At 56.2% G+C, this 19120-nt stretch overlaps 1 protein-coding gene across 1 annotated transcript in view; it reads right to left on the bottom strand.

Annotated features, from left to right (window-relative positions):
* Window positions 1-19120, bottom strand: part of LOC144942465 (uncharacterized) — a gene marked incomplete at its 5' end in the record, with an annotated part of 101492 nt that overhangs the window by 68705 nt on the left and 13667 nt on the right. Inside the window, 13 exons of the mRNA XM_078869332.1 lie at window positions 93-191; window positions 1559-1657; window positions 2051-2149; window positions 2494-2691; window positions 3413-3511; window positions 9504-9602; window positions 10079-10177; window positions 12600-12623; window positions 12755-12979; window positions 13521-13619; window positions 14023-14121; window positions 15118-15216; window positions 16354-16455. Coding sequence (XP_078725458.1) covers window positions 93-191; window positions 1559-1657; window positions 2051-2149; window positions 2494-2691; window positions 3413-3511; window positions 9504-9602; window positions 10079-10177; window positions 12600-12623; window positions 12755-12979; window positions 13521-13619; window positions 14023-14121; window positions 15118-15216; window positions 16354-16455 — 1440 coding nt within the window. The remainder of the gene's footprint in view (window positions 1-92; window positions 192-1558; window positions 1658-2050; window positions 2150-2493; window positions 2692-3412; window positions 3512-9503; window positions 9603-10078; window positions 10178-12599; window positions 12624-12754; window positions 12980-13520; window positions 13620-14022; window positions 14122-15117; window positions 15217-16353; window positions 16456-19120) is intronic.

The following is a 19120-nucleotide window of genomic DNA, read 5'->3' as shown; positions in this document are numbered from 1 at the left end:
TTGTGCGTTGTTGCGCACTCAGCTGTGTGGTTGTGTGTGGTTGTGCTCTCATCCTTGTGGTTGTGTGTAGTTGTGTGTGGTTGTGCCCTCACCCGTGTGGTTGCATGTGGGTCCGCCCCGGCCTTCAGTAAACTCTTCACGGCTGGGAGCTGCCCCGCACGGGCGGCCATGTGCAATGGTGTCTCACCACGCTGCAACCACAACAACAACACTATACAAACACAGCAATATAAAACCACAACAACAATACTATACAACCACAACAACACTATAGAACCACAACAACAACAATATAATACCACAACAACACGATCAAACCACAACGAAACTATAGAATCACCACAATAACACAATAGACAACACTATAGCATTAAACTCACAATAACAACACTATACAACCACAACACCACTGTATCAATAAATACACCACAACCACCAAAACAACCAAAACTCAACGATAGCCAAAACAAGAATGCCACGCACGCTGCGACCACAACAACCGCACGGCAAAACCGCGGCGCACAGTTACACACAACCACGCTATAACTAAAACAACCACCGGGGTCGCATTTTGGACACGTCCCATCAGCCCCACGGCCTTTCTTCTGGGAGAGCATCATCTCAACAGGAAGCAGCAGCAGCACTGGTCTATCAACACGAGCAAAGTTCGGGAGCGGTTTCGACATTCAGTCTCTCATCAGCGGCAAAGTCAGCCGCGCTGCTGGAATCAATGCTGGCCACACTGCCAGGCGTTCAATGGCGAGGTGCCCTCCGTCTTGACTGGGATCAATGTCTTCAGTGAGGGCCTCTGCGGGGTGTGTCTTGTGGGGTGTGGACTGGAGTGGTGCAGAGCAGTGGAGTGTAGTCTGGACTCTTTGTTCTTTTCGGTAAATTCACGTAGGTAAAAAACTAAATAAATGAAATAAAATAGAATGAAAAGAACTAAAATTAAATTAAATCACGACGTTTCGGGCGCAACACAATATGCCTTCTTCATGTGGGGACAATGTAGCGAAAACACAGACACACTGAAACGGTTGTGTTGTAGCTACATTGTCCCCACCTGCAGAAGGACGCTTGTGTTGTGCCCGAAACGTCGTGATTTAATTTTATTTTAGTTCTTTTCATTCTATTTAATTTAATTAATTTTTTACCTACGTGACTTTACCGAAAAAACCCAAAAAGTAGGAATCCTTGCAGTCACGACAACTTCAAATCTCGAGTGTAGTCTGGTTTGTGATGCATGTGCAGTGGAGAGTGGTGTGTGTGGTCTGTGATGCGTGTGCGGTGTGGTGCTGTGTGGGGTGTGGTGCGGTGTGCGATGTGTGTGTGGTGTGATGCGTGTGCGGTGTGGTGCTGTGTGGTCTGTGATGCGTGTGCGGTGCGGTGCTGTGTGGGGTGTGGTGCGGTGTGCGATGTGTGTGTGGTGTGATGCGTGTGCGGTGTGGTGCAGGGTATGGTGCATTGTGATGTATAATGCGTGTGTAGTGTGGTGCAGTGTAGTGTTGTCCGTGATGCGTGTGTGGTATTGTGTGCGATGCGTCTGTGGTGTTATTACCACGTTGGGCGTGTCCAGCGTCGCTCCGTACTGCAGCAGCAGCGACACCACCTCCAGGTTCCCCATGAACGCGGCAACGTGGAGTGGAGTCAGGCCAGACTACAGCCCACAGTGTGACACAGAACACCGTGACACACCATACCGTGACACCCCACAGCCCCTTTAAAGGTGACCCCTCGTAATTAGGATCCCTTAAAGGCACCCCTATTAAAGGTGACCCCTTGGTAATTGGAATCCGTTAAAGGCACCCAGATTAAAGGTGACCCCTGGTAATTGGGATCTCTTAAAGGCATCCCTATTAAAGGTGGCACCTCGTAATTGGGATGCCTCTAAGGCACCCCTATTAAAGGTGACCCCTCGTAGTTGGGATGCCTCTAAGGCACCCCTATTAAAGGTGACCCCTCGTAGCTGGCATGTCTCTAAGGCACCCCTATTAAAGGTGAACCGTCGTCATTGGGATTCCTTAAAGGCATCCTGGGGCGGGGGGACCACCTCGGTGACGGCGCCGATGGTGGCGCGGTGTCGCAGCAGCAGCTCCACGACGCGCGCCCGGTTCTTCTTGCTCGCAATGTGGAGCGGCGTGAAACCATTCTGCATGGAGGGGGGAAGGGAGTGAAGTGACCCCGTGTCTCCCCTGTCTGCCCGCATCTCCCCCGCATCTCCCCTATGTCTCGCTGAGTCTCCCTGCGTCTCCCCTGCATCTCCCCTGCATCTCCACTGCATCTTCCCGATCCTCTCCGTGTCTCCCCACATCTCCCCCGCATCTCCCCTAGTCTCCCCTATGTCTCGCTGAGTCTCCCTGCATCTCCACTGCATCTCTCCTGCATCTTCCCGAGTCTCTCCGTGTCTCCCCGCGTCTCCCCCGGTTTACCAGCCTCTACCCCGCGTCTCCCGTACATCTCCCCCCCGGTGTCTCCCCCGTGTCGTCGTCTCACCAGCGCGCGGGCGTCCGGCTCGGCCCCCAGCTCCAGCAGGAGCTTGGCGGAGCGGTAGTGGCCGCAGTGGGCCGCCACGTGGAGTGCGGTGAGGGAGTCGAGCGTGGCGTCGTCCACTGGGGCGTCGCGCGCACCCAGACCCCGCACGCAGCCCACGTGGTCGCCTTGCGCCGCCATGTGCAGCGGGGAGAGCCCGTTCTGTGGCACGCGGCGCGTCAGTGGCACAGTGGAACACACGCACAGTCTTAGTGGCACACGCACAGTGTCAGTGTTGACGAAGGCCCATGATGATGATGGTAATGATGACGGTGTTTTAGGTGATGATGATGTTGACCGTGATGATGACCTATCATGATGATGTTAATGATGACGCACAGTGTCAGTGTTGACGAAGGCCCATGATGATGATGGTAATGATGACGGTGTTTTAGGTGATGATAATGTTGATGATGATGTTGATGACCGTGATGATGACCTATCATGATGATGGTAATGATGACGGTGTTTTAGGTGATGATGAAGATGTTGATGACCGTGATGATGACCTATCATGATGATGTTGATGATGACGGTGTTTTAGGTGATGATGATGTTGATGATGATGTTGATGATGATGTTGTTGATGGTGATGATGTTAATGATGACGGTGTTTTTGGTGATGATGTTGTCGATGATGATGGTGATGATGTTGTTGATGGTGATGATGTTAATGATGACGGTGTTTTTGGTGATGATGTTGTTGATGATGATGGTGAGGATGTTGTTGACGGTGATGATGTTAATGATGACGGCGTTTTTGGTGATGATGATGATGATGTTGTTGATGATGATGATGGTGAGGATGTTAATGATGACGTTGATGATGGTGATGTTATTGATGATGATGTTGTTGACAGTGATGATGTTGACGATGTGGCACCTTGGTCTTGGCAAGGATGGGTGCTCCCTGCTCGAGGAGGATCTCCAGAGTTCCATCGTGGCCGCTCCGAGCTGCACAGTGCAGCGGAGTGAGGCCGTCCTGCAAAATACCCCGACAACACCAGCATGCTGACACACGCAAACACACACAAACTAACACATGCCAACACACGCTAACACCAGCAGACCAACACCAACAGACCAACACCAGCAGACTAACACCAGCAGACCAACACCAGCAGACTAACACCAGCAGACTAACACCAGCAGACTAACATCAGCACACTAACCCCAGCACACTAACACCAGCACGCTGACACACGCCAACACACACAAACTAACACTCACCAACACACGCCAACACCAGCAGAATAACCCCAGCACACGCCAACATCCACAAACTAACACTCACAAACACACGCCAACACCAGCGGACTAACACCAGCACACTAACCCCAGCACATTAACCCCAGCACGCTAACACACGCCAACACACACAAACTAACACTCACCAACAAACGCCAACACCAGCATGCTAACACACTAATATTCACCAACACTTGCCAACACAGGCACACTGACACACACCCTACACACATCGTAACACACGTTGCGGTAGAGTGTGGCCGCGTGTATTGCAGTGCATGTGGTGTTGTGGGCGTGGTGCGTGTGGTGTTGTGGGTGCGGTGCGTGTGGTGTTGTGGTGCGGTGCGTGTGGTGTTGTGGGCGTGATGCGTGTGGTGTTGTGGGTGTGGTGCGTGTGGTGTTGTGGGTGTGGTGCGTGTGGTGTTGTGGGCGTGGTGCGTGTGGTGTTGTGGTGCGGTGCGTGTGGTGTTGTGGGTGTGGTGCGTGTGGTGTTGTGGTGCGGTGCGTGTGGTGTTGTGGGCGTGGTGCGTGTGGTGTTGTGGTGCGGTGCGTGTGGTCTTGTGGGCGTGGTGCGGTGCGTGTGGTGTTGTTGGCGTGGTGCGGTGCGTGTGGTGTTGTGGTGCGGTGCGTGTGGTGTTGTGGGTGTGGTGCGTGTGGTGTTGTGGTGCGGTGCGTGTGGTGTTGTGGTGCGGTGCGTGTGGTTTTGTGGGCGTGGTGTGGTGCGTGTGGTGTTGTGGTGCGGTGCGTGTGGTGTTGTTGGCGTGGTGCGGTGCGTGTGGTGTTGTGGTGCGGTGCGTGTGGTGTTGTGGTGCGGTGCGTGTGGTGTTGTTGGCGTGGTGCGGTGCGTGTGGTGTTGTGGTGCGGTGCGTGTGGTGTTGTGGTGCAGTGCGTGTTGTGTTGTGGTGCGGTGCGTGTGGTGTTGTGGGTGTGGTGCGTGTGGTGTTGTGGGCGTGGTGCGTGTGGTGTTGTGGGCGTGGTGCGTGTGGTGTTGTGGTGCGGTGCATGTGGTGTTGTGGGCGTGGTGCGGTGCGTGTGGTGTTGTGGTGCGGTGCGTGTGGTGTTGTGGGCGTGATGCGTGTGGTGTTGTGGTGCGGTGCGTGTGGTGTTGTGGGCGTGGTGCGTGTGGTGTTGTGGGCGTGGTGCGTGTGGTGTTGTGGGTGTGGTGCGTGTGGTGTTGTGGGCGTGGTGCGTGTGGTGTTGTGGGCGTGGTGCGTGTGGTGTTGTGGTGCGGTGCATGTGGTGTTGTGGGCGTGGTGCGGTGCGTGTGGTGTTGTGGTGTGGTGCGTGTGGTGTTGTGGTGCGGTGCGTGTGGTGTTGTGGGCGTGGTGCGTGTGGTGTTGTGGTGCGTGTGGTGTTGTGGGCGTGGTGCGTGTGGTGTTGTGGTGTGGTGCGTGTGGTGTTGTGGTGCGGTGCGTGTGGTGTTGTGGTGCGGTGCGTGTGGTGTTGTGGTGTGGTGCGTGTGGTGTTGTGGCGTGGTGCGTGTGGTGTTGTGGGTGTGGTGCGTGTGGTGTTGTGGTGCGGTGCGTGTGGTGTGGTGCGTGTGGTGTTGTAGTGCGGTGTGGTGTTGTGGGTGTGGTGCGTGTGGTGTTGTGGTGCGGTGCGTGTGGTGTTGTGTTGTGGTGCGTGTGGTGTTTTGGTGCGGTGTGTGTGGTGTTGTGGGTGTGGTGCGTGTGGTGTTGTGGTGCGGTGCAGCAAAACAACCTCCTACCTCCTCGCGGTGCCGGACGGGCAACACTGTCGTGGGCAGTGCTGTGGGGGGAGGGCCAATGCCCATTGGCCTCTCCCCTCATGGCGTCTGTGACCACCACAGTGGCTAAACGGGGGCTCTGGACGGGTTCGAGGGGCTGGTAACCCCTCCACCTTCAATTAACCACCACTAAACTACGAATTAAACATAAACCTGTAATTAATAAGCTTGTGCCGGAGGCCCCGGGGGGTCAGGCTTTTATGACGTCTCCTGGCCAAACCCCATTTGGCGGAGCCAGGAGATTGAATTTTCACCCTCGGGGCTCCTCCAGAAACAACGAAAAACCATTGCGGATGGCCACGTGGAATGTTCGAACGCTCACTGCGGAGGAGAGGCTGCCACTCCTCTGTCGGGAGCTGGACCGGTACCGCCTGGATCTCTGTGGCATTCAGGAGGTCCGGTGGACCGGTTCTGGCTCCTGCCACCATGAGGGGTGGACAGTCCTCTACTCGGGGCAGGAGACTGCCAAACAACAGGGTGTGGCTCTTCTTCTGAACAAAAGAATGAAGGGGGCGTGGGAGCGTGGCGGTGAGGTGTGGGAAGCTGTAAGCCCCAGGATACTAGGGGCTCGCCTTCCCATCAACCAGAGGCGAGGAGTGGTGGTCGTGGTTACTTATGCCCCCACCGAAGACGAACATCCGTGGAGGGATGCAGGCAAAGCCGATGAGTCAGACGCTTTCTATGACCTCCTGTCACAGGTGCTGGCTAAAGTGGCCACTCGGGACAGAGTCATCTTGTTGGGTGACTTCAATGCCCGAGTTGGTCATGATGCTGGCACCTGGTCTGGAGTGATTGGAAGGCATGGGCCAGATCAGCTCAATAATAACGGTAGGAGGCTGCTAGATTTTTGTGCAGCCCATGGGCTTGTAATTACCAACACGCTCTTCCGGCATCGGCGCATCCACACAACATCATGGATACATGCCGGGTCCAAGCAAGAACATCTGCTGGACTACATAGTGACGGACCAGCGGATGCGAGCCCATGTCCTTGACACCAGGACCTACCGTGGAGCTGATCTGACCTCTGACCATCGACTAGTCATCTGTAAGATGCGCCTGCCATTCTTCCACTCCGGTGGTGGGTGTACACCCAGGACCCCATTCCAACCAAAAGTGGCCTGGTCTCAGCTAGCTAATGAAAGTTGCAAGCGAGAATTTCATCATTGCTTGCAGCTGGGGTTGGCATCGTCCCCCACTCCACCTGATGTCGAGGGTAAATGGGCGAGGTTTAAGACTGTGACTCATGCAGCTGCAATGGCTGCTTTGGGTACGCGGTCCAGACCTCCCCAGAAACCCTGGCTGACGGAGGAGGTGTTCAGGTTAATTGAGAAAAAGCGACAGGCCCACTCTCATCGCCTACAGCATCCAACGTCAGAGAATGAGGAGGTTTACCGCAGCCTTCGCTCGGAGGTTCGGAGAGCCGTAAGGCGCTGTAAGGATGGGTGGTGGTCACGGATTGCTGAGGAGATGGAGTCTGCCTCAGTGGCCCGCGATCACAAATCACTATTTAACTCCATCAAAAAAGTAACCTGCAGCGCCACACCTATTACCATCATTAGAGGAAAAAACGGTGATCCAATCTACGACCCCCAGGAACAGGTATGCAGATTTGCTGAGCATTTCTGTGAGGTCCTGGGGGAGGGGAAATCCCTCAGCCAGGAAAACATCATGGCACAAAGTGAGGATGACCCTGCTGAGGCTGCGGTGCCTCAAATATTGGAAGAGGTCACCCCCTGTGAGTGGCTGGCTGAGGTACCAGCTGTTGAGGAAGTACTGAGGGCGATCCGGAGTCTGAGACCAGGGAAGGCACCGGGCAGAGATGATCTCCCAAGTGAAATGCTGAGGGAGGGTGGCGTTTGTGCACAGACTGCCCTATATGACATCATAACAACAGTCTGGACCACTGGACGGGTTCCGCAGGACTGGAAGGATGCCCTGGTGGTCCCCCTCTTTAAGAAGGGGGACCGTACCGACTGTAACAACTACAGGGGCATCTCACTCCTCAGTGTGCCGGGTAAGGTCCTGGCAAGGATTATTCAACATCGCCTTGCTAGGCACGCTGAGGAGAGGCTTGCGGAGCCCCAATGCGGTTTCAGGAAAGGGCGGTCCTGCACAGATGCCATATTTTCTGTCCGTCTGCTACAGCAGAGGTGTAGGGAATTCCAAAAAGACCTACATCTCTGCTTTATTGACCTGGTCAAGGCCTATGATACCATCAGTAGGACTGGGCTCTGGGTTGTTCTTCGTGCTTTCGGAGTCCCTGACCCTCTGCTCACGATCATTAAGGACCTTCATGATGGTGAGCGGGCCCGGGTAAAACTACGTGGCCGGGAGTCGGAGCCTTTCCCTGTACACCTTGGGGTGCGACAGGGATGTCCTCTGGCTCCCACATTATTTAATATCTATTTCGACTGCGTAGTTCGTGAAGCCTTCAATAGCTGTACCGGGGGAATTACTATTTGGTACAGATATAATGGGAGGCTGATCGACGCCCGGGTGCGATCAAGGGATGGCTCCCTATTGGTCAACCACGTTATGTATGCCGATGATTTGGTAATAGCTGCTCATTCAGAAGAGGAGTTGGAGACGCTGCTGCTGAGACTGGAGCGTGCCACTAAGAGGTGGGGCCTTACCATCAGCCCCACCAAAACTAAGCACCTGCCTGGGCATTTTGTACCATCGGGCACTCCACCCCCACAACTCCCAATCGGTGATGGGGCAGTTGTGGAGAGAGTGGAGAGTTTCCCATACCTGGGCAGTGTGCTTATGACCGGCTCCAGTTTATCAGCAGAGGTCTCACTCCGAATCAGTCGAGCGGCAATATCTTTTCATCGGTTGCGTGACGCTGTGTGGAAGCTACCTGGTCTGTCGCTCCGCACAAAGCTTCAGGTCTTCTCGGCCATGGTCATTCCCTCCCTTCTCTACGCTTGCGAAACGTGGACCCCCCTAGTGGAGCATCTTCGCCGGTTGGAAACATTTAGGCTGGCCTGCCTACGATCCATCCTGGGTTTAACCAGGCTGGATTGTGTGAGGAGCTCACAAGTCCTTGAAAGATCTGGGCAAAGTCCCATCAGTGAGCTCCTCCGGAAGGCAAGGCTGCGTTGGCTGGGTCATGTAGCCCGCATGCCCAGCCACCGCATGCCTAAACAGCTTTTGTTCGGCCGGATCGAGGGGGCTAAACGGGCGCAGCACGGGCTAGAGAAGAGATGGAGTGATGTGGTACAGGAGGACGTGGAGCTGAGTGGACTTGCCGATGACTGGTACCAGCGGTGTCAAGATCGGCCTCAGTGGAGGAGGCTCGTGAAGGACGCTACTGGGCAGTTGGAGGCAGTCGCCCTCCAACAACAACGGAGGGCGGAGGAGCGACGCTCACAACAACGAGCGGAGCGCCGGGTGGCTAAAGCACAGCAAGTTGGCACAGTAGGGGGCACAGGTGGTGCATCAGCCAGTCATCTCGGTCATCTCGGTCGGTCGACCCGTGGCACCTGGGTCTGCCCCGTGACCTCCTGCCAGCGGGCGTTCGACACTTCACGTGGCCTCAGGGTGCACATGGCCTGGCACAAGCGTCGTGGTGACGTCACCGCCACTTAGTGGCGAATGGCGGTTGTTGTTGTTGTTGTGGTGCGTGTGGTGTTGTGGGCGTGGTGCGTGTGGTGTTGTGGTGCGGTGCGTATGGTGTTGTGGGTGCGGTGCGTGTGGTGTTGTGGGCGTGGTGCGTGTGGTGTTGTGGGCGTGGTGCGTGTGATGTTGTGGTGCGTGTGGTGTTGTGGGTGCGGTGCGTGTGGTGTTGTGGTGCGGTGCGTGTGGTGTTGTGGGTGCGGTGCGTGTGGTGCGTGTGGTGTTGTGGTGCGGTGCGTGTGGTGTTGTGGTGCGGTGCGTGTGGTGTTGTGCGTGTGGTGTTGTGGGTGTTGTGCGTGTTGTGCGTGCGGTGCGTGCGGTGCGTGCGGTGCGTGTGGTGTTGTGGGTGCGTGACTCACCCTGGTGCGTGCGTCAATGTTGCCCCCCTGGCTGAGCAGCAGCGTCACGAGCTCCGAGTGGCCACGCTTCGCCGCAACGTGCAGCGGAGAGATCCCGTTCTGCACACGTGCACGTACAAGCACACGTATGCTAGTTGTGGTGGTGGTGGTAGTGCTAGTTGTGGTGGTGGTTGTAGTGGTGGTGACTATAGTGGTTGTGGTGGCTGTGGTGGTGGTGGTAGTGGTGGCTGTAATGCTAGTTGGTGACTGTAGTGGTTGTGGTGGCTGTAGTGGTTGTGGTGGTAGTGGTGGTAGTAGTTGTGGTGGTTGTAGTGGTGGTGACTGTAGTGGTTGTGGTGGCTGTAGTGGTTGTGGTGGTAGTGGTGGTTGTAGTGGTGGTGACTGTAGTGGTGGTGACTGTAGTGGTGGTGACTGTAGTGGTGGTGGTGGCTGTAGTGCTAGTTGGAGAATGTAGTGGTTGTGGTGGCTGTAGTGGTTGTGGTGGTAGTGGTGGTAGTAGTTGTGGTGGCTGTAGTGGTTGTGGTAGTGGTGGTAGTTGTGATGGTGGCTGTAGTGGTTGTGGTAGTGGTGGTTACGTTGGCCATGTAGTTGGGGTCGGCTCCACACTCCAGCAGGAGCCGGGCGACGTTGACATTGCCATAGTGAGCGGCGATGTGCAGCGGCGTGAACCCACTCTGCACCACCACACGGACAGGGGAGGGGACAACATCCCGGCCTCACCACAACAAATCCCGGCCTCACCACAACAAATCCCGGCCTCACCACAACATCCCGGCCTCGCCACAACATCCCGGCCTCGCCACAACATCCCGGCCTCGCCACAACATCCCGGCCTCGCCACAACATCCCAGCCTCGCCACAACATCCCGGCCTCACCACAACATCCCGGCCTCGCCACAACATCCCAGCCTCACCACAACATCCCGGCCTCACCACAACATCCCGGCCTCACCACAACATCCCGGCCTCACCACAACATCCCGGCCTCACCACAACATCCCGGCCTCGCCACAACATCCCGGCCTCGCCACAACATCCCGGCCTCGCCACAACACCCCAGCCTCACCACAACATCCCGGCCTCGCCACAACATCCCGGCCTCACCACAACATCCCGGCCTCGCCACAACATCCCGGCCTCACCACAACATCCTGGCCTCGCTACAACATCCAGACTCTCCACAACATCCCGGCCTCACCACAACATCCCGGCCTCACCACAACATTCAGACACGCCACAAGATCCCGGCCTCACCACAACATCCAGATATGCCACAACATCACGGCCTCACCACAACATCCAGACACGCCACAACATCCAGGCCTCACCACAACATCCAGACACGCCACAACATCCCGGCCTCACCACAACATCCAGACACGCCACAACATCCAGGCCTCACCACAACATCCAGACACGCCACAACATCCAGGCCTCACCACAACATTCAGACACGCCACAAGATCCCGGCCTCACCACAACATCCAGACACGCCACAACATCCAGGCCTCACCACAACATCCAGACACGCCACAACATCCAGGCCTCACCACAACATCCGGACTCTCCACAACATCCGAACTCTCCACAACATCCAGGCCTCACCACAACATCCAAGTCTCACCACAACATCCAGGCCTCGCCACAACATCTCGGCCTCACCACAACATGCAGACATGTCACAACAATCCCGGCCTCACCACAACATCCGAACTCTCCACAACATCCAGGCCTCACCACAACATCCAGGCCTCGCCACAACATCCCGGCCTCACCACAACATCCCGGCCTCACCACAACATCCAGACATGTCACAACAATCCCGGCCTCACCACAACATGCAGACTCGCCACAACATCCCGGCCTCACCACAACATCCAGACATGTCACAACAATCCCGGCCTCACCACAACATGCAGACTCGCCACAACATCCCGGACTCGTCATCACATCCGTGCTTACCGCAACATCCCAGCCTCACCACAACATGCAGACTCGACACAACATCCCGGACTCGTCATCACATCCGTGCTTGCCGCAACATCCCAGCCTCACCACAACATGCAGACTCGCCACAACATCCCGGACTCGTCATCACATCCGTGCTTGCCGCAACATCCCAGCCTCACCACAACATGCAGACTCGACACAACATCCCGGACTCGTCATCACATCCGTGCTTGCCGCAACATCCCAGCCTCACCACAACATGCAGACTCGCCACAACATCCCGGACTCGTCATCACATCCGTGCTTGCCGCAACATCCCAGCCTCACCACAACATGCAGACTCGACACAACATCCCGGACTCGTCACCACATCCGTGCTTGCCGCAACATCCCAGCCTCACCACAACATGCAGACTCGACACAACATCCCGGACTCGTCACCACATCCGTGCTTGCCGCAACATCCCAGCCTCACCACAACATGCAGACTCGCCACAACATCCCGGACTCGTCATCACATCCGTGCTTGTCGCAACATCCCAGCCTCACCACAACATGCAGACTCGACACAACATCCCGGACTCGTCATCACATCCGTGCTTGCCGCAACATCCCAGCCTCACCACAACATGCAGACTCGCCACAACATCCCGGACTCGTCATCACATCCGTGCTTGCCGCAACATCCCAGCCTCACCACAACATGCAGACTCGACACAACATCCCGGACTCGTCATCACATCCGTGCTTGGAGGAGACTCGGCAGAGCCGCACGACCCGAGGGGGGCGGGGGGGTGGGGTACAACTGCTCCGCGCGCCACGCCGGTGAAGAAGGGCACCGAGCGGAGACGCTCGCAGAGTGCGGCGCCCAGTTCCACCGGGTGTGGGGGCTTAGCTATTGGAGGGGCAAACTGGAGAGAACCCAGGAAACCCATACAGAGAATACGCAAACTCCACTCGCACTGAGCAGGCGAGCGAGTGAGCGGTTGGGTGTGTGGGTGAGCGAGCGGGCAAGCGGGCGAGGGCACAGCGCCACCGCTGCCTCATCTACATGCGGCTCGTCCGTCGCGTGCGACGGCAGTGGCACGGCTCGGATGTGCCAGTGGAAAGGGGCGTCCGTGTCGCTCCCACGAGCCGGGTGCTCACCTCCGTGGTGCGGTTCACCAGGGCCTGTGTCACGCACACGGGACAGAGAGAGGCAGAGATGTCGATGATTGAGGAGGGAGAGACGCAGAGACGCGGTTCGCTCGCGTTGATGCGCGTGGCGTGTGCGTGGCGCGGCGCTTGTGCGGAGGGCACACCTTGGCGTGCTCGCTCTCCGGCTGCTGCTGCTGTTGCGTGCTGCCGCCGCTGCTGCCGTTGGTGCCGCTGTGCAGCAGCAGCGCGGCACTGCGAGTGTCGTCCTTGCGCGCTGCGATGTGCAGCGCGGGGAGGCGCACGCGGCCGCGTGCATCGCCTTCCAGCAGCAGCTCCACCACACGCTCGTGGGCCTGCTGCAGCGCCACGGCCAGCGGCGTGAAGCCGTCCTGCACAGCGGCACACGTGGTACGCATGGCACACGTGGTACGCTTGGCACACGTGGTACACGTGGTACGCATGGCACACGTGGTATGCGCGGCACACGTGGTATGCGCGGCACACGTGGTATGCGCGGCACACGTGGTACGCATGACACACGTGGTACGCACAGCACACATGGCACACGCGGTACGCATGGTATGCATGGCACACGTGGTACGCATGGCACACGTGGCACACGCGGCACATGGGAAGCACGGGACGCATAGTACACACGGCACATGTAATATACAAGGCCCGCACGGGCCACATAGTACACAAGGCCCCTATGGCCTGCACGGGAATCATAGTACACATGGCCCACACGGCCCACACAAGGCCCACACACGGCCCACACGGGAAACATAGTACACATGGACCTCACGGCCCGCCTGGGACACATGGGGCGCACGTATGTGTGCGTTTGCGTGCGGGCGCGCGCACACGTATCTGGGCACGTGTGCTCATGCGTGTGCATGTGTGTGTGCATGTGTGTGTGTGTGTGTGCACCTCGGTGGCGATGGCCTGGTTGGCCCCGGTGCCCAGCAGGTGGGTGACGACGGCCACGTGGTTCTCCTGGGCGGCCATGTAGAGCGCCGTGAATCCATTCTGCACGAGATACAGACAGAGGTCCCCCGTGTAGCCCACAGAGGCTGCTGGGGCAAGCGCTGTTAGCCAGCACTTACGAAAACCAGCACCACACCCGGCCTCCTTTGGCTCCCTAGTTGCGAAGTTTACACACCACTCCACGTATTCATTTGAGACTGAGTCGACCTAAGGGAGGCCCAGTACCGGTTCACATAATTGTCACTGGTGTTGGCCGTGAGCGGGAATCGAAGTCGGATCGCTGGATTCACAGTGCAGTGCGCGAACTGATGTACCACTGCTCCCCCTACAAACACCCGCATACGCATGTGAACATACACACACACACACACGGGCACGCGCACACACATGTGTACACACATGCACAAACCCACACACACACGTTCCCAAACACACATGTCATTACCTCTGACTGCGCATTGACGTCAGCTCCATGTTCGGTGAGCAGGGTCACGACCTCTGTCTGCCCAGCTAATGAGGCGATGTGCAGAGCCGTGTTCCCTTTCTGTGGAGAGATACGCACACACACACACACACGCGCACGGACACACGCACACACGCACACACGCATACACACACACGCATGCGCACACGCGCACGCACACACACGCAAGGCACACGGACACACGCACACACACACACAAGACAAAGATCTCCCGTATAGCCTTAACAGACTGTGGGGGCAAGTGCTGTTAGCGAGAACCTATAAAGGCCGGCACGGCACACGAGGGGGTGGGTGGCCAACACCACGCCCGGCCGCCTTTGTCTCCCTAGTGGCGATGTTTACACACCACACCAGGTACTCATTTGAGGCTGAGTCGACCTAGGGGAGGCCCAGGACCGGTTCAGATAATCGTCACTGGGTGTTGACTGTGAGCGGGAATCGAACCCGGGTCGCCAGGTTCGTAGCGCAGCATACTAACCGCTACACTAAAGCTCCCCACATGCACACACACACGCACACACACACACGGACACATGCACGCACACACACACGCACGCACACACACACGCACGCACACACACACGACTCGGTCTAACAGAGCGACTATTTTATCACAACGACCAAAACCCAGGTGACCACAAAACACTGACCTCGCTCACCCAATCACTCGCTCACCCAAAAAAACTAGATCCCCCATATAGCTGTTAGTGAGCACCGATGAAGGCCGGCACGGCACATGAGGGGTGGGTGGCCAACACCATGAACGACCGCCTTTGTCTCCCCAGTGGCGACGTTTAAACCCCGCACCAGGTACTCATTTGAGGCTGATTCGAGCTCGGGGAGGTCCAGGACCCATTCAGATAACCGTCGCTGGTGTTGGCCGTGAGCGGCAATCGAATTCGGGTCACCGGGTTCGTAGCGCAGCGCACTCACCGCTACACTACCGCTCTGCATACTCATTCACACAATCACTCTCTCACTCAGCCACCCACTCACTCAGCCACCCACCCACTCACTCAGTTACCCACTCGCCCACCCACCCACCTACTCGCTCACCTTGGTTGTAGAATCAACTTCTGACCCGCGAGTCAGCAACTCCTTCACCACCGCGACGTGGCCCTCCTTGGCAGCCAAGTGCAGCGCGTTCAGCCCATTCTGAGGATCACACAAAGCGTCACAGCGCCACACACACAGCACATCACACACACAGCGCCACACACACACAGCGCCACACACACACAGAACTTCACACGCACAGCGCCACATACACAGAACATCACACGCACAGCGCCACACACACAGCACATCACACGCACAGCACATCACACACACAGCGCCACACACACACAGTACATCACACACACACAGCACATCACACACACAGCGCCACACACACACAGCTCCACACACACAGCACATCACACACACAGCACATCACACACACAGCACATCACACACACAGAGCCACACACGCACAGCGCCACACACACAAAACATGACACGCACAGCGCCACACACACAGCACATCACACGCACAGAGCCACACACACACACAGCACATCACGCACACAGAGCCACACACACAGCGCCACACACACACAGCACATCACACACACAGAGCCATACACACACAGCGCCACACACACAAAACATGACACGCACAGCGCCACACACACAGCACATCACACGCACAGAGCCACACACACAGCGCCTGCTCGTGGGAATGAGCGGCACGCGGCGAGGGTGACAGAGGCCACGCGAGGGCGACAAGGGATCGAGCCGCGTTGCGCACAAAACAACGCGACACGGCGACGGAGCATCACCCAACACCAGTCACGCAGCTGATCGTGTGTGAGTGGGCGAGTGAGTGAGTGAGCAGGTGATAGGGTGAATGGGAGAGTGAGTGTATTCGTCAGTGGGTGATTGGGTGAGTGTATGAGTAACCGAGCGAGTGGGTCAGAGAGTGATTGAGTAGGCGAGCGAGTGAGTGAGCAGGTGATAGGGTGAATGGGCGAGTGAGTGTATTCGTCAGTGGGTGATTGGGTGAGTGTATGAGTAACCGAGCGAGTGGGTCAGTGAGTGATTGAGTAGGCGAGCGAGTGAGTGAGCAGGTGATAGGGTGAATGGGCGAGTGAGTGTATTAGTCAGTGGGTGATTGGGTGAGTGTATGAGTAACCAAGCGAGTGGGTCAGTGAGTGATTGAGTAGGCGAGTGAGTGTGTGAGCAGGTGAATGAGTGGGTGAGTGATTAACTGAGCGAGTGCATGAGGGTGCAGGCGAGTGAGTCTCACACCTGGTTTGTTGTGTGGATGTCAGTCCCGGCTTTCAGGAGCTCCAGAACCTTCTCCAGGTTCCCAGCACGAGCCGCTCGCAGTAAACTCGTATTCACATCCACCTGTACAACCACATGACAACCTTAATTCTAGATTTGAAGCTTTCGTGACTGCAAAGATTCATATTCTTAGGTTTTTTTGGTAAAGACACGTAGGTAAAATTTTTTTTTATAAAAGTAAAATAAAAATCACGACGTTTCGGAGGCAACACAAGCCGTCTTCAGGTGGAACCGTCACAGCAATATTATTAAATAATAATATTATTTAATATTAAATAATAATATTATTTAATAATATTCAGGGCCTACCTTTGCTACTCCCACCCTCAACCAGTATATATACAAGGACTGTTTTCTTGGAATTTCTCTCACTTGATACAGCTATCGTGCTGTGACGGTTCCACCTGAAGACGGAAGCTCGTGTTACCTCCGAAACGTCGTGATTTTAATTTTATTTTTATTTTACTTTTATTAATTTTTATTTTTTACCTACCTGGTGACTTTACCGAAAAAACCTAAGAATACACATGACCGCCGTCACAATCCGGCACTGCATGCACACATGTGCACAGGCACACACCGCCACCTACACAACTGCACGCTCACTCTGGGGTCTAATCACAGTGCACAATCAAACAGAGTAACAGAGACACTGATCGTCGGTGAGACAGACCCCTTTTACACTGGTACATCAGAGCCAGTACGGGCCCACCACGGCATGGGTGGTTTTCCACTGGACCATTACCGAGCCAGAATCAAGACGTACGGCATTTTTTCTCGATGCGTGAAATTACGACGTCAGGCTTGACACCATGGTTAACTTCCCTCATCCAGAGACAAGAGCGTAACGCAGAGCGGCGGCTCCATCATGCGCCTTCCTTAACATATCCCCCTTTCCACGTGAACAATTAAAAGCCAAACAGTCAGGCGCCTCCACTGCAAAACCTTCCTCTCCTCGGGCTTGTCCCGGCCCCAAGTGGTCACCTCTGGCAGGCCGGCGCGTGCGGGCCGCGCGCACCGGGCCCGCATGGCCGGCCCTTCCGCGGCTTGCAAATCCACTTGGTCGTGGCGTTCGAGAAATCCATTGGGCATGCACGAGGTGCACAGGCAATATGGCTGTCCGCTCGTGCGTGGCGCGGCTCTCCGCACGCACAGTGGGGCGGCCCAGTCCGCCGGCGGTGGCCTGCTCCGTCTACACGCGACGGCTTCACGCGGAAAGGTTCCCCGATGCTCAACTCGGGGGCATGTCTCCGGCGGACGTATCGTGCACCTGCTTCGACAGCTTCTCCGTTACCCACACGGGGCTCAAGCAATTTGTTGGCCACTGCCAAACATGCCTTCAGCCTTCTAAAGAGTGGGTGCTGTGATGGGCTGCTATTCGGTCCCTCTGTTGGCGTTTTCCTCCAATGCAATATGGCTTTCCAGGAGTGTTTAACCTCGCATTTAGCTTTCTTCCTCAGGTTCTTCGACATATCGACCGCGGGAAATCGCTGAAGTGCAAACGGGAGCTCCGCTGCCGATGAGGACTCTGTACGATCGTGACATGGAAGCCGCAACAATTCGATTTCCTCAGAAGTTCCCAGGAGCGGTCGACGATCAGCAGGTAATCCTCAGCTTGCGTTGTAGATAAAGTCCACGCCGACAATCTGCCAGGGCTGTGTCGGGATTCAAGTTGACATCAGGGGTTTCTTCCTGCTGCGCGTGCGCTCATTGCATGCTGAAGAACTGCTAACAAAGGCTTTGATTTTGCCAGGAAGGGGAGTCGTATGTCTGCTCCGTATCCGAGCTTCTCCTCCAATGTGGCCGTGAGTGTCTCCTGTCACAGTAGCTATGTGGCGATGGCCCTGGGGCCCATTGCCTTCGTCTCCAAAGAGCCGGTGTTCTCCCACAATGCACTCCAGGATCTCACCCTTTGTCTCTGTCCATCAGGTCAGAACAACGGACGTCACACGCCTCGTAGACCTCCATCTCTCGCAGTGCACCGCACACGCCGGCGCAGCCTGTGATCAACCTGCTGCGTGGCCCTCACACTGCCGTCCCGTCTGCTGCCGTCGCTCTGCCGAGCGTGCCGCTGATGTACATCTCCGGGCCGTGCGGGGTGACATCAAGGTCCGTAGCGTTGTGAAGTTATAACAGGGCATTCTGAAGTCATCTCTGGAGCATGTAAGAGGGGCGGGGGGGGGGCTTCTTGAAAACAACTGCAAGGAGGTGTGGGGGTCCGTTTTTCCGCTGCGGTCGCTCCTCGGCCATAGAACTGGTGTGGAAACGCGGCCCGGTGAACTGTCTGCTCAGGGCGTTCCGTTTCCACGTGGGTGCGCGGTTCTGTTTGGAATTGGGTCGGTGCCCCAGACGCGATGGCGACGGGACTGACATGCTGTACGGCGACGGGCTACGTAATGTTGTGGTACTTAAAAAAACTAAAACTGTTAAAATAAATATTTTACCAAGTACCACTGGGCTATACAGCTCTTTTTCAGAAGCGACCTGGCCACATGTAATGATAGCCAAACGAAGTGGTTTACCACGTGGAAATTTATAGCAGCCAAATACTCGAAACGCACGTTTCTAAATATGGAGGGAAAATAACGGAGGACCCGGAGAAAAATCCACGTGACCACGGGAAGAGTGAACATGCAAACTCCAAATATACAAGCAGGCGTCAGGGTCTGGATCGAACCCACGACCTCCTGCATACCAGGTGAGGTAGTTAACATCTCCTAGCCACCGT

This window comes from Lampetra fluviatilis, chromosome 27 (genome assembly GCF_964198595.1).
Source record: "Lampetra fluviatilis chromosome 27, kcLamFluv1.1, whole genome shotgun sequence".
Classification (NCBI taxonomy): Eukaryota; Metazoa; Chordata; class Hyperoartia; order Petromyzontiformes; family Petromyzontidae; genus Lampetra; species Lampetra fluviatilis.
Note: the sequence above shows the minus strand (reverse complement) of the source record. Positions and strands in the feature narration are given on the sequence as shown.